The sequence below is a fragment of the Myotis nattereri genome (genome assembly GCF_964212035.1).
Source record: "Myotis nattereri genome assembly, chromosome: 6".
NCBI classification, from domain to species: domain Eukaryota; kingdom Metazoa; phylum Chordata; class Mammalia; order Chiroptera; family Vespertilionidae; genus Myotis; species Myotis nattereri.
The window spans coordinates 63,776,336-63,792,300 of NC_138081.1; the positions used below are offsets into that span (position 1 = coordinate 63,776,336).

The following is a 15,965-nucleotide window of genomic DNA, read 5'->3' on the forward strand; positions in this document are numbered from 1 at the left end:
CTCCTACTGGGGACGGAGCCCACAACCTAGGAATGTGCCCTGACTGGGAATGAAACTGACCTGGTTCATAAATCAATGTCTAACCACTGAGCCGTATCAGCAAGACCTTTTCTTTTTTTAAGAACCTCTCATTTTTAATAAATGACTATTTTTAGAAAACCCAGTACCACTATAACCTCCTTAATCCTTTCTAGAGTTCTTGAATTTGGTGACATTCCATTTTATAGATGGGAAAATAGAGGCTCAGAGAGGTTAAGAGCTATTAAGTAGGTGAACCGGGATCAAAACCAAATGCCTGAGTTTTTCTGCTTCTCCTGTCCATCATGTGATAGTGAACATTTCCTTTGCACAGTCTTTGCCACTTTTTATGTCTTAAAAAATCAGGCATGAAAGACAATGACCAAAATTTCTTTCTTTCAATATTATGCACCCCAAAGTAAAAAGGTTGTTTTCCCCGTTAAGATTGCTATTACTTGTACTGGATTGGCCCAGATTCCCTGCCTTTTGCCCTCTAATTCTTCCAATTAATTATTAATAGTCAGTGACGGTAGTACTTATAATTTGTTAGAACAGAGAGTGCTTTTGTTTGCTTTTGTTTAAATAGTTTTTATAAAAAACGATCTTATTGTTTTGTGCTTCTACTAGGTGGCAGTAATAACCACATATTGCAGTGATGAGTGGGAGGGAGTGAAAACCATAAAGGAATCTGGGGAAAGAAGAAAGGTAGAGGAATGGAGTGAGATTGTTGGGTACCAAGGGAAGTTGAGTTTTTAATACTCAATTGCAGCTGCAGACTTCTGGTTTATATTTGTGTTCAAATGAAATAAAGTAGAGCAGTAGGGAAAGAGACTTTTATCAAGGATTTTCTTCCTTCTAGGAAGTGTGTGTGTGTATGTGTGTGTGTGTGTGTGTGTGTGTGTGTGTGCGCGCACGCGTGTATATAATTGGCCAGAAAGAAAAGTTAACTTCGTAACTTCAGTATTTTCATGGCAGGTACCCATTTTGTTCATTCTGAGTTTTGTTTCTGTTTTGCTTTTTAAAAATACTGTATCGATTTGTGGTTATTCTTAGTAGGTCCTACTAGCCGGCCAACCTTCTGCAGCCCCGCCCCTGATTGGCCCCCCCACCCCGATCAGGGGCGGGGCCAGCCAACCGACCTCCTGCGGCCCCAGTCCCCCCCTTCCAGGCAGCTCGGCCCCAATTGGGGGCAGGGCCAGTGGCCAACCTCCTGCAGCCCCTCCCCCTGGCCAGCCCGTCCTCAGCTCCAGTCGAGGTGGACTGGCTGGACCCCACCGGTGCACAAATTCATGCACCAGGCCTCTAGTATATAAATGTTTTTATTGATTTTTAGAGAAAGAGGAAGGGAGAGGGAGAGAGAGATAGAAACATCTATGAGAGAAGAAACATCATCAATTGGCTGCCTCCTGCACACCCCCACCAGGGATTAAGCCCACAATCCAGGCATATCCCCTGACTGGGAATCGAACCAGTAACCTTTTGGTTTCATGGGTCAACACTGAAGCACTGAGCCACACTGGCCAGACTAACTTATGAATTTTGAGGAACACAAGCATTCAGTTCATTATGGAAATAGTATTCCCATGTTGTGGATGGAGAGATTCAGGCCAGTTAATTTACTTGTTTGGAGTGAAGAGCTAGTAAGTGGTAGAATCAGGTCTGATCTGTTCTCAGACTCTGATCCCTGGCTCTTTTCCAATGTATTTACTTAATGTTCACAGCCACATATCAGATCTTATTTTTGCTTAGAATTGACCCATTGACAAAAATGTCCAAACTGGGGCTTTCCTTCTGACTATAACCAATTTATCTTCTACCTCTTCCATGTCCTTAGTTATATCTAACTGGGTTGTTGTTTTTTATTCCTATACTCATAATATCTCCCATTTTAATTCAGCCATCATTTTTGCCCATTTTAAGGTGAGCCTTTTCAGCAGTGTCCTGAGGTTCGATATACTGTAATCCATCACCCCTTTGATGTTTCAAACTTTTCTTATACTTTTAGTGCCCCAGTCCTGGAATCAGCTATTTCTCTAAGGTGCCCTGGTATTTTTGGTTTTGGTGTGTTTTTAAGTTAGGAATTATCTTAGAAATCACAGTCTGGGTGCTATGGACTGTTTCTGGGTTGGTCATTGTCTCTAGGCTTTTTTAGTGGGCAGAACTATGAAATATGTTTGTTTGATAATATAAAATATATCCTGAGTTCATACTGAAATTTCTAACTCAAATTTAGGACACGATGATCTTAACTTCATTAACTTCACATTGTCACCTTGCATTCATGACAAAAATTCAGGTTCTCAGTGTCTTCAACATAATTATACATTTACTTTATACTGTACTATACACACAACAGGCTCAGCATAAAATGCCACTGTTAGCAATAGTTATATGACTACTGAGTGCAGGTAAAGTTTTTTTGGGTTTTTTTGCAGTTGTCTCTCTAAGATACATTGTGTTGGGAAGATATGGTCAAATTCCTGTATTTTTATTTTACTTTAAATACATATTTTTATTGATTTCAGAGAGGAAGAGAGAGGGAGAGAGAGAAACATCAATGATGAGAGAAAATCATTGATTGGCTGCCTCCTGCACACTGGGGATTGAGCCCACAACCTGGGCATGTGCCCTTGACCGGAATCAAACCCGGGACCCTTCAGTCCACAGGCTGATGCTCTATCCACTGAGCCAAACTGGCTAGGGCAAATTTCTGTTTTGAAGTTGCTTGAAATAGTTCTTTTCTGTATGATTATGCCTGCAGCTCAAAACACAGGTTCATTTCTTTTCAATATTTAGAGGTTACTTTAAATTTTTTCATTTTTAATTATTTTTAAACAACTTATTTTTAAGATTTTTTATTATTACTGATTTTAGAGAGAGAGGAAGGGAGAGGGAGAAGGGAGAGAGGGATAGAAACATCAATGAGAGAGAAACATCAATCAGCTGCCTCCTGCACGCCTCCTACTAGAGATCGAGCCCGGAACCTGGGTATGTGCCCTGACCCTGAGTTGAAATGGCAACCTTGTGGTACATGGGATGACGCCCAACCAACTGAGCCATAGGGGCCAGGGAATTAAACAGCTTTTGAGGTCTAAGTTACAGTCAAGTACGCATTTGAAGTTTCAAAATGTGATGGATTTTGACATATGTATACACCTGTGAAAACCATTGCAGTCAAGATACAGAACCTTTCTTTCCATCACCTCCCAAAATTTCCCTGCACCCCTTTGCAATCCACCCTTTTTCTCTATTCTAAGCCAACACTGATGTGCTTTCTGTCATTATAGATTAGTTTGCATTTTCTAGAATTTTAGATGAAAGGAATCATATAGTGTGAACTTTTCTTGGCCTGGCTTCTTTACCTAATTGTTTTTTAGTTTCATCCATGTTGTTGTGTCAGTAATCATTTCTTTTTATTGTCGAGTAGAATTCTATTTATAGCTATTTCATAATTTGTTTATCCCCTTAATCTGTCAATAGACATTTATGTTCATTCCAACTTTAGACTATTATCAGTAGATCTGTTATGAATATTTATATACAAACTAGAGGCCCAGTGCATGAAATTCATGCACGGGTAGGGTCCCTAGGCCTGGCTGGCAATCAGGACTGATCAGGGCATTCCTTCCCCAGGCTGCTGGCTGCGGCCCAGGGCCTCCCTTTGTTCTCTGTTGCCCCCTAATGGTCAGCACATGTCACAGTGAGTGGTTGAACTCCTGGTTGGTCAAACTCCTGAGGGGACAAGTTTCATATTAGCCTTTTATTATATAGGATTTTTGTAAGGGCATATGCTTTCATTTCTATTAGGTAAAGAGCTAGGAATAGGATGGTAGTCATTTGAGTAGTCCATCTTTAACATTTTAAGAAACTGCCAAACTGCTTTCCAATGAGGTCCCATTTTACATTCCCATCAGCAGTTTATGAGAGCTCCAGTTGCCCCACTACTTGCCAATACTTGGTAGACCATTGGGTGTTGTATCCTGATAGTAGTGTGTTTCCAAAGTTAGATCTACAAAATAAAGTATTGTTATCATTGTAACTTTAATTTGTATTTTCTAATTATTAATGATGTTGAATATCTTTTTATGTGCTTATTGGCCATTCATGTATCTATGGTGAAGTATCAATTTAAATCTTTGCCTGGTTTTTAAAATTCGGTATTTAGTCTTATTATCTATATACTGGAAGCCCGGGGCACAAAAATTTGTACACTGGCTGGGGAGGGGGGCGTGGGGAGGTGTCCCTCAGCCTTACTTGTGCTCTCTCATAGTCTGGGACCCCTCGGGAGATAACCACCTGCTGGCTTAGGCCCGCTCCCTGGGTGGCAGTCAGCAGGCCCGATCCCTCGGTGCTGCCCCCGCCTCCCCGGGTCACGAACACGGCAGGGCCGATCGGGGGTTGGGGCGCCGCCCTGGGTCGGGTCGCACACGGGACGCCTGGGCGGGCCGGCCGATTGCTGCTGCCCCGCCTGGCCACCCCGGGTCAGATTGCACATGGGATGTCTGGGCAGGCCAGCCGATCGCTGCTGCCCAGCCTGGCCACCCTGGGTCAGGTCGCACACAGGATGCCCGGGTGGAATGGCTGATCGCTGTGTCCCGTCTGGCCACCCTGGGTCAGGTCGCACATGGGACGTCTGGGCGGGCCGGCCGATTGCTGCTGCCCCGCCGGCCGCCCTGGGTCGGGTCGCACACAGATGCCTGCTGCCCCGGGTCGCAGATAGCAGGCCCGGATGGCAGCAGGGTAGGCGGGATGGTGCTGTCCCGCCCCACCGCCTCAGGTCGCAAATAGCAGGCCCAGATGACGGCGGGGCAGGCGGGATGGCCCTGCCCTGCCTGCAGTATGCAAATTAGCCGCCATCTTTGTTGGCGGTTAATTTGCATATCACGCTGATTAGCCAATGGGAGGGGTAGTGAAGGTACGGTCAATTACCATGTTTGTCTATTGTTAGGAAGGATACAAAAGCCTAAGCGACTGGAACGACTGGTCGCTATAACATGCACCAACCACCAGGGGTTAGATGCTCAATGCAGGAGCTGCCTCCTGGTGGACAGTGTGCTCCACAGCCAGTCTTCTCCAGCCAGCCAACCAGTGTCTCTGTCCACTGTCCATTGGTTATGCTGAGCATTGGTTTGCAGCAGTTCTCAACCTGTGGGTCGCATCCCCTTTGGCGGTCCAACGACCCTTTCACAGGGGTCGCCTAAGACCATCCTGCATATCAGTATTTACATTATGATTCATAACAGTAGCAACATTACAGTTTGAAGTAGCAATGAAAATAATTTTATGGTTGGGTCACAACATGAGGAACTGTATTTAAAGGGCCAGAAGGTTGAGAACCACTGGTTTAGAGGAAGAACTTCAAAACTGAAAAATAAAAATGGCTTAGTAAACTAAACAGAAAATAAAGTCATGAGATTAGTAGAGGGGTTGGATGGAACAGTCAGACATTTTTCAGGGATTAGCTTTATGCTATCTTATCTTTTTAGAAAAGTATTGGTACAAACAGAGCATTTAGAATGCAGCTCTTTATAACTGAATTTTAAAAACATGTTAGTCTTATAGAAGCATGTAACAGACTGTGGAATCTCAGAGTGAAGGTGGGGGTAGGGAGTGGGTGGGAAGAGATCAACCAAAGAACTTTTATGCATAGATGCATAACTCATGGACACAGACAAATGGCCTGGGATGGGGGATGGGGGTAGGCGACAAGGGATCAATGGGGGAAGGTGAAAGGGGGACATATGTAATACTTGCAACAATAAAGATTTCATTTAAAAAAAAAGAGTATGTTAGTCTTTTTTAACAATCTAATATGTGCTTTTAGATTTTTTCAGAGGCCCCACAGTATCAAATATCCGCCTGGCTGGTTTAGAGTATGTCCTACACTTCACTGCACTGAATGGGAAGATTTACTTTCGAAGCTATAAGTAAGTGTATTTCTTAGCATGTTTTTATTAATCCCCATGGTTAGTATTTTAGTGTGACTGTTTTTAGAGCTCAGACTTAGAATTGATGTTGGGCCAAATGTGTGTTTCGAGAGCTTGAAGAATACCAGGGCCACAGTCACTCTGTGCTGAGCCTTAATTTTGTCATTCTCCTTCCTGCTCACTTCTGTCTGAACCCTACTTTTCCAGGGCCCTGGAGACCTATCGCTGCACTTCTTCTGAGCTTAGAGCACTAATGCAGTAATTTTTTTTTAATATATATTTTATTGATTTCAGAGAGGAAGGGATAGAGAGAGAAACATCAATGATGAGAGAGAACCATTGATTGGCTGCCTCCTGCACACCCCACACGGGATCATGCCTGCAACCCAGGCTTGTGCCTTGACCAGGAATTGAACTGTGACCTGTTTTAAAGATCGACACTCAGCTACTGAGCCACACCAGCCAGACCACTAATGCAGTCTTGACCCTCCCTACCTTTAAGCAGTATCTCCTTAATCTTCTTGACTAGATTTAGAGCACCAAGCCGAAAGACCTAGGCCAGGCAAAGCAGATTTCAAAACCCTGAGTCTAAAAAAATAAAGTCTGAAAGGAATAAGATTCAGTGCCTACATTCATTTTACCCCCTTTTCTTCAGCCAAGGCCTTCTGTCCTTACCCCCACCACAGTCTAAATCCTACCAAGCTCATTTTGTTTTTATTAAAAAGCTTAATGACATGCTACAATTGTGCTTTTGAGTTGATAGAGCCCAGGCTTTCCTAGAGGGTACATTGACTCCAACAAACTGCCTTCCTTTGAACACCAACTTCAGACTGATGTTTACTGTGAATTGTGGCCTGGCAGGGCAGCCTGAAAGCCAGCAGCTTAGTGTCGATAGGTGGTTGACCAGCTTATGGCCAGTGAGCGTCCAAAGGAAACTAAATATTCACGTCTTTTGTCAGTATTTTCCGTCTTTGTCTCAGTTGTATTGATGGAGTCAGAGATACTCAGTGTTTACCGTATGACTAATACTACCACCGCTTGTTTTCCATTTTCCTCTCCTTTAAATAACAATAGAAGGAAATGCAATACAATGTCCACATGACTATAAAACACTAGAGGCCTGGTGCACGAAATTCATGGGGGGGGGGGGCTCAGCCCAGCCTGCACCCTCTCCAATCTGGAACCCCTCGGGGGATGTCCGCAGGATCGGGCCTAAACTGGCAGTTGGACATCCCTCTCACAATCCGGGACTGCTGGCTCCTAACTGCTCACCTGCCTGCTGCCCTGGTCGCCCTCAACTGCCCCCCTCTGCCGGCCTGGTCACCCCTAATTGCCCGCGCTGGCCTGGTAGCCCCTTACTGCCCCCCTCCCCCCCACCCCGGCCAGCCTGGTCACCCCCAACTGCCGACCTGGTTGCCCCACGCAGCCTGCTGTTCAGTCATTTGGTCGTTCCTCACTAACCCCCCTGCCGGCCTGGTCACCCCATGCAGCCTGCTGCTCGTTACTGTGATGGCGTCCCAGACAATTTGCATATTCCTCTATTATTAGTATAGATAATTAGGGATTTTATAATCATTTTTGGCTTGTTAAACTTGAAAGCCCCTTAAATCTGTTATTTAAATTTCCCAACTTGATTTTGGGGCTTTTAAGAGTATATTTTATTATAAAGTCGGTGTCCCCTATTTAGAGAACAAGAAATACAGTAAAAGATGAATAATCACTGACATAAATTTTTTTTGAAAACTTGTGTTAAATGAGACTAGGAGGATACAAATGAAATGAATAATAATAATAACTGAAAAACTCTCATAGTGAACAGTTTCAAAGGAAGTATCAGAACTTGCATTTAGTGAAAAGAAAGAAGCACAGAGAAAATTTAAGAAATGGAAAACTAGCAAATCAGATTTCTGAATGAGGATAAATTAGCAGTATAACTGTGCACATTCACTTATCTGTTTATTTTAAGAAGAATATAATTTGTGGCCCTAGCTGGTTTGGCTCAGTGGATGGAGTGTCGGCCTGCGCACTGAAGGGTCCCAGGTTCGATTCTGGTCAAGGGCACATGCCCAGGTTGCAGGCTTGATCCCCAGTAGGGGGCGTGCAGGAAGCAGCCAATCAGTTTCTCTCTCATCGTTGTTTCTGTCTCTCTCTGCCTTCCTCTCTGAAATGAGTAAAAATATATTAAAAATATATATATAATTTGTGGAATCACCATTAGGTTAGCATGGCAGTCCTGTAATGGGAAAAAAAGTTTGAATTTATTTTTGCACTTTCTGGTATAGCTCCATGGTTAGACTCCACCTGTGGACAGAAGCGGGGAGGGAGGTGCATGCGGGAGGCAACCAAATGATGTGTCTCTCTCACGTTGATGTTTCTCTCCCCTTCTCCCCCCTCCCTCCATTCCACTTTCTCTAAATATCATAGAAGAAATACCTTTGGTTGAGGATTAACAAAACAAAAGTTTGAATTTTTAAAACTAGAGACCTTGGTGTAACATTTTAATTCCAGGCATTTCATATATGCCCCCTAAGGCCTATTAGCTATTGATTTGAAATGGAAAATGGAAAGGGTGATTGACAGCTAACTGCTATTGGGAAAATTACTGAACATGTGGATTAGTTTAGCCTCCAGGGGCTGTGCCACGCTTGGCTTGGGAAGAAAGAGGTGTTCCCGGGAATGTGCACACCTCTGACCTGTCTCTCTGGGCTGGAACTCAGCCACATGATATGAGCAGGTCTCTTCTCAAGGTCTCCTTTTCTTTTTAAAAGTGTAGCAATACCATTTAGGTAATTCTGAGATATTTTATAAGAGGGAGGGAGGGTGCAGATAGAGGTGGGAATGTGACAGACTCAGAGTTGGGTTTTCTGCCTTGTTCGGTTGGGTCTGAATTACAGCAGTGACTTGTGTGGCTCCTCGGACGTTTGTATCGGCTGCACTGCATCCCGCCCTCTCTCCTTTCTTACTGATTTTAGACCCACTCGGGGAATCAGTCAGTGTTACTGACCTCCTCCTGTATACCCTATAATAATTACTTCCTTATGTATATTGACAGTTCGTATTCCTTGGAGAACTTTATTCAATATAGGTCCAGAGCCATTCATATGAAACAAAATCTTCAATAACGTCCACGCATGTCTTTGCAATGGCATTGGTTATGTTTTATGGGGATAAATAAGCAAAATAGGAAGTGTTAGCATACCTTTACAAGCAGACATAACTTACTAGGCAAGAGAGTTAAGTGTGAGAACAGAAACTCAGTAGAAGAGAGGGATATGCAAGGGAGAACAATAAGGAATTATAATTTGAACAAGAGTGGTAATGCCAGTCTTTCTCAAGAAGTATGCAAATAATATTTAAAAGTATATGGAAATGACCAATTATCATGTCTAATAGCTGGAGCCCATTTGAGAGGGAAGGAACTGAATTCTGTTTGTCTTTGTGTCCCTGTATCTTATACCATATGGTCTTGTAAAACTCAATGTCACTTTTGATTTAGAGCTTATAGAGAAAACAAAACAAAACTTGAGGTTAGGATCTGAGGTTAGGCATATGATGTAAAAGTTCTGGGCAATAGGTATTTGGTTGGAGATAGGAAAGCCTGGAATTGAAATGTGTACAGTAGTCCCCCCTTACCCATGGTTCATATGTTCCAAGACCCTCCAAGTAGGTGCCTAAAACTGAGGATAGTACTGAGCCCTAATCAACTTCTTCAACTTGTTAGTTTCTTCATCAACAGATGTGGCTCTCCAGTAATTTTTATATTTTCAGTCCAAACCTATTCCTGAATCTGTAACCATCCCTTACTTTCAGAAAATGGCTTGGTGTACTTCTTTTAGGGGATCCCTTGCTTAAGTCTTCATACAGGCACTATGCTTTCTGGTGCGACACATTGCTGTCAGTCAGAACACGTGTTCTGTTCATGTCTTCCACCCATGAATTTAATGTCTCTTTCCATCTTAACTTATCATGTACTGTGGCCTTATCTTTTACAGTTTGAGGTAAGACAGCAAAATTACCACAGATTTCCTTTTCCTTCTTCATAATTTCATGGATAGAAGATTCATTCTTACCATGGATCTTAACAACCTCAGTGTAGGACTTTTTCCTTCTTCTCCTAGTAAATGGAGAACTTTCATCTTTTCACTGAAAGGAAGCACTTAACACTTCTCTTTGGCATATCTGAGTTGTCAGTATCACTACTCTTGCATTTTGGGCCATTATTAAGTAAAATAAGGGTAACATGAACACAAGCATTGCAATACCTCGACAGCTGATCTGATACTGAGGTGGCTTGTACGTGACGGTCAGGAAGCTTGTACAGCATAGAGATGCTGGGCAAAGGGATGATTCACATCCTGGGCCCTGACAGAGCAGGATGGTGGGAGTTTTCATGAGGCTACTCAGAACAATGCATGATTTAAAACTTATGAATAGTTTATTTCTGGAATTTTCTGTTTAATATTTTCAGGCCACTGTTGACCATGGGTAACTGAAACCGTGGACAATGAAACTACGGATTGGAGCAGGGGGACTATGCTATCTTTTAAAAACTTCAGTGTGTATAATGGGATGAAGGCAAAGGAAATGGTTTTTATTTTGTTTGTGTTTTTTAAAAAATATATTTTATTGATTTTTTACAGAGAGGAAGGGAGAGGGATAGAGAGTTAGAAATATTGATGAGAGAGACATCAATCAGCTGCCTCCTGCACAACCCCTACTGGGAATGTGCCTGCAACCATGGTACATGCCCTTGACTGGAATTGAACCTGGGACCCTTCAGTCCACAGGCCGACGCTCTATCCACTGAGCCAAATCAGTCAGGGCTATTTTGTTTGTTTTTAATGAGTCAACAGTAGTCTTTTTATTTTCTTTTTTTTTTTTTTTAATATATTTTTATTGATTTCAGAGGGGGTAGAGGGAGAGAGGATAGAAATATCAATGATGAGAATCATTGATTGGCTGTCTCCCGCATGCCCCACACTAGGGATTGAGCCTGCAACCTGGGCATGTGTCCTGATAGGAAATAGAACTGTGACCTCCTGCTTCATAAGTCAAAGCTCAACCACTGAGCCACACTGGTCAGGCAGTAGTCTTTGTTTTTCTTAGCATAATCACAAAAATCATTTATAAATTCTCTATTAATATATTGCCTTTGAGAAAGAGTGAAGAGGTTGTTAAAGGCTTAACAAGTGATAATTTTAGATTCTAGATATCACTATCAAAAGCTTAATAGGCCTATCACCAGAAACCATGGCAGGGAACTGAAAACTAGAGAGCATTTCCTTCTGTTTCTGAGCAGTACACATGCTTGGTAAAGTGATTAAGATGAGGTCATTTACATTGACAGGATGGCACTATAACTTCTTTGAAAAATAGCAACATATATAGTTAGTTGGAAAGTAGAGGCCCAGTGCATGAAATTCATACATGCATAGGGTCCCTAGGCCTGGCCAACCATCAGGGCCGATCAGGGCCTTCCTTTGTTCCATGCCACCCCCCAGTGGTCAGCGCACATCATAGTGAGTGATCAAACTCCGAGTCGAACTTCTGAGGGGAGACTTTGCATATTAGCCTTTTATATAGAGAGAAGATAATCAATTATAATACCATTTAAAAATTATTTGTTAGGAGCACACTTTTTACTTCTTTTTTTTTTTTTTTTTTTAAATATATTTTATTGATTTTTCACAGAGAGGAAGGGAGAGGGATAGAGAGTTAGAAACATCGATGAGAGAGAAACATCGATCAGCTGCCTCCTGCACATCTCCTACTGGGGATGTGCCCGCAACCCAGGTACATGCCCTTGACCGGAATCGAACCTGGGACCTTTCAGTCTGCAGGCCGACGCTCTATCCACTGAGCCAAACCGGTTCTGGCTAGGAGCACACTTATATAAATAAAAAGGTGCTTTAAAGCAGTCTTGCCACACCTAGTGGTACTCAGGCAACCTGAATCCATCAGGCATGCCATGAATTGTCCTAGATCAACAGGTTTTCCATTTATTTGAAAATGAGCATCTTAAGCAGTAGAGAAATTTAAAAAAAAAATTTTTTTTAATTGATTTGGTATTTTTTAGAAAGAGAAACATCGATCAGCTGCCTCTTGCATACCCCCAACTAGGGATGGAGCCCACAATGCAGGCATGTGCCCTGATTGGGAATGGAACTGACAGCCATTCGGTACATGGGATGGTGCCCAACCACCTGAGCCACACTAGGGCAGTAGTAGAAAACTTTTTTATTGAAAATTTCTATGTAATTTCCCTGATTTCTTAAGTAGTCAGCACGTTTTTTCTTGATGTGTTCATCAAGGTACTAATCTTGATATGAGTTCAGCATTATAAAGATGGTTTATTTAGAGGTTCTGAAAATGTGGATGCAAATGCAGAAGTATGTGTGATATGACAGTTAAATGATCGCTGCTCCTGTATGCTTGGCATTAGCTCTTTGGGAAGATGCCCTAAACCAGCCAACTTAAGCTTCTAAAACTATTTTCCCCTTAGTGAGCCCGAGGCAGGCATTCTCTCTCCTCCTGGAACCATATAAAGAGAATGGCTGCCTACGGACTCTCTTTTAGGCTCTTTTTCCCTGTGTTTGCTCCCTTCAAGTCCCATACTAATATTCATGTACTTATATTCATTTATCTTCTTAATATCTATTTATCTTTTAATGTCAGTATATCTTTAAAAAACCAACCACATTTCAGCTCTTTACAAATCCTAGGCTGATGAGGTATTTTTCTTCTTTTTTTTTTTGGCCTTGTTCAGTTAGTTGTAAATTGCTGTGTCTTATACAGCATATTTATCACTATGACTCCTACTGTGGCCGGTAAATGCACCCCCCATGGGTGGTCTGTATTGGTAGGCTGTCTGCATGTGACGCACTTAAGGCCCAAAGGGCTGGTGATGAGTTTTTGCACACGCACTTCCTGGTATTTGCTGGTCTCTTGGGTATTCCTTACTGTGCTTTCTTCTTTTTTCTTCTCTCATCATTTATGGAACTGTAATTCTCTTGGACAAAAATACTGGGTGGGGATGGGATGTTTATCAAAGTCAGAGCAACATTTCCTTTTTCCTATTTACGAAGGCTGCTGTTGAAGAAATCAGGTTGCAGAACACCACGGATTGAATTGGAAGAGATGGGGCCCTCATTGGACCTGGTGCTGAGGAGGACACATTTGGCCTCAGATGACCTTTATAAGTTATCCATGAAAATGCCAAAAGCCCTCAAGGTACATGACTGGTGGATTGTATATTCCACTCTTTCCAAAAAGGATTTGTGGCATACATTAAAGGGCATACCTAAAGAGATCAGAATAACAGATAAAATCAGACTCCCAGAACCAAAAAAAGGGGAAGAAGCAAATAAGCCAACCACAAAGATAATAAAAGAGTTGCAGAAACCAGGATCGAGTGTGGCTGAGAACTTTCTGGTAGCCAAGATTGCTGCCAGTTTTCAGCAAAAAGGAAAATTGTTTTGGGTATTGTGAAGACTGGGGAATTAGAGCACAGGATGTGCTTGCATAAAAAGTGTTCTGGCTTTTGAATGGTTTTACAAGACAAGGAGAGATGACATCTCTGGAATGCCAATAAAGATATGATAGTCACAATTCTTTAAGCTAAACACAGGAAATTCTCTCAATGCACGTGAAAGGTTAGTGTAGTCTATTATGTTGCATATCGAAGTGTGGGGTCTGACAATTCACTTGGGAATTGTTAGAAATACTGAATCTCAGGTCCCGCCCTAGACTTAATCATAATCTGCATTTTAACAAGATCTGCAAGTGATTTCTATGTACACTTAAATTTGAGAAGAAAGGTTGATAAGGACTATAGACTATAGCATCAAAGGGATGCTCACTAGTGGAAATTAGTAAGGTAGTTGTACATTAGATTTTTTTTTTTTTGCCAGTTCATGATACTAGAGACTGTTAAATATATATATTCTATTTCATAGCCAAAGAAGAAGAAAAATATCTCCCATGATACTTTTGGTACAACTTATGGAAGGATTCATATGCAGAAGCAAGACCTAAGCAAACTACAAACCAGAAAAATGAAGGGGCTGAAGAAGCGACCTGTAGAAAGGATAACAGAAGACCAGGAGAGAAAGTCAAAGAGAATTAAAAAAAATTGATGGAACTTGGCAAAAAACTAGTTTCATTGTAGTCTGTTGACATAAAGAGAATTATCAAGCATCAGCCATTTCTATGTTTCTTTCTTACAAGATTTTGTATATTGTTATAATAATTTACTTAAAATCTGTATTAGAAACAGTAATAGTCTTACTTGAGATATTACACCCTGGTGCACCATATTTTTCTCTATGGTATATTTCCATCTGTCCACTGCCCTGCAAAGTCCCCTATGTCATTGGGTGGGTAAGTGAGAAAGGGTCTCCAGAACAGCCATGGTATTTCAGAGAATTTCCGAGTTAAGCTTTAGATAAAAGGAGGAAGCCATGAAAAGCAGAAATGGCGCAAAACAACTGTACACACACTCAGTAAGGCCTACCACTGGGCTACGCCAGCTGGGGCGAAAGGAAGTTTTGATAGGGGTAGACTGAGAAAGGAGAAAGGGTAGGATTGAAGACATGGCACTTTAGGGTACTAGGCAGCTAAAGGTTACACAAAGGCCTTGGGTGTTTGCAGCTTGTTTTGAATTTTTATTTTTTATATTTTTATTGAATTTATTGTGGTGGCATTGGTTGGTAAAATTATAGGTTTTGGGCGTACAATTCTATAAGACATCATCTGTATATCGTATGTGTGTTGACCACTTCAAGCCAAGTCTCCTTCCATCACCTGTCTATATCCCCTTTCCCTCTCCTACCTCCCGCCCCTCCCCCATAACCTTTGGTACTGTGTCTGAGGTTTTTTGTTTGTTTTTGCTTAATCCCTTCACCTTTTTCACCTAGCCTGCCAACCCCTTCCCAACTGACAGCTGTTAGCTTGTTCTCTGTATCTAAGTCTATTTCTATTTTGTTAGTTTATTTTGTTCATTAGATTCCCCATATAAATCAAACCCCGTTTCTCAAAGTCTCCCATCTCAAACAGTTCTCTTCTCAAGTTGTTCACAGAAAAAATGTTGAAGTTACTTTGGTTTGAACCGACAAGCTGATAGCATGACAAAAAGCATCTCTCAGGCCACAGACTAAGGAGCTAATGCTTTTGTTGCTGGCAAAATCAGTGATTATCACAATTTTAAAACAAAGAGGCCATCAAAAGTGCTAATGTTGCTAAGGGTGTGAAAGAAACAGTGATCATAGACAACGGTAGAAAAAAATATTGTTGATTTGGATAAATGAAAAGCAGTTAGGCCCTCGCTGGGTTGGCTCAGTGGATAGGGCGTCAGCCTGCAAACCAGAAGTCCCAGGTTGGATTCCAGTCCAGGGGCAGGTACCTCGGTTGCAGACTTCTCCTAGGCCCGGTCACTGGTCAGGGTGCAGGAGGCAATCAGTCAATGTGTTTCTCTCACATTGATATTTCTGTCTTTCCCTCTCCCACTCTCTAACTCAGGTGAGGGTTAAAAAAAAAATCAGGCTGACCTGAAAGACATCCCTTGACTGATTGCTAAAAGTGATTCGTTTAACATTAGTAGGGGGTGGTTCAATAAATTTTTTTAAAAAAGTGTTTATAGACTAAACAGTACATTCGATGGGTACTGTATGTAAGAAAGGTTAAAACGGAATCGTGCTCAGCAGGTGTGGTTCGGTAGTTGAGCACTGACCTATGAACCAGGAGGTCATGGTTCAATTCCTGGTCAGTCCACATGCCCTGGTTGCAGACTTGATCTCCAGTAGGGGGTGTGCAGGAGGCAGCCAATCAGTGATTCTCATTGATGTTTCTATCTATCCCTCTTCCTCTCTGAAATCAATAAAAGAAACAAAAAGCTCAATCATTTGGGGTCTGGAACAGATTCATTCAATTTATATTATTTCTAATGGGGGAAAAATGATTCGGTTTTCAAACAAATGGCTTCTCCAACAGCCTTCCAGAATGAATTTAAGTTCAAGAACCGAG

The 15,965-nt window shown here is 42.0% G+C and overlaps 1 protein-coding gene across 1 annotated transcript in view; it reads left to right on the forward strand.

The window, feature by feature from the left end:
• The window catches only part of RPF2 (ribosome production factor 2 homolog), a 36,842-nt gene extending 22,698 nt beyond the window's left edge, over positions 1 to 14,144 (forward strand). The window contains exons 8-10 of the mRNA XM_081094237.1: positions 5,843 to 5,945; positions 13,031 to 13,175; positions 13,901 to 14,144. Of these exons, the coding sequence (XP_080950363.1) occupies positions 5,843 to 5,945; positions 13,031 to 13,175; positions 13,901 to 14,080 (428 nt within the window). The 3' untranslated portion in view covers positions 14,081 to 14,144. The remainder of the gene's footprint in view (positions 1 to 5,842; positions 5,946 to 13,030; positions 13,176 to 13,900) is intronic.
• The last annotated feature ends 1,821 nt before the right edge of the window (positions 14,145 to 15,965 follow it).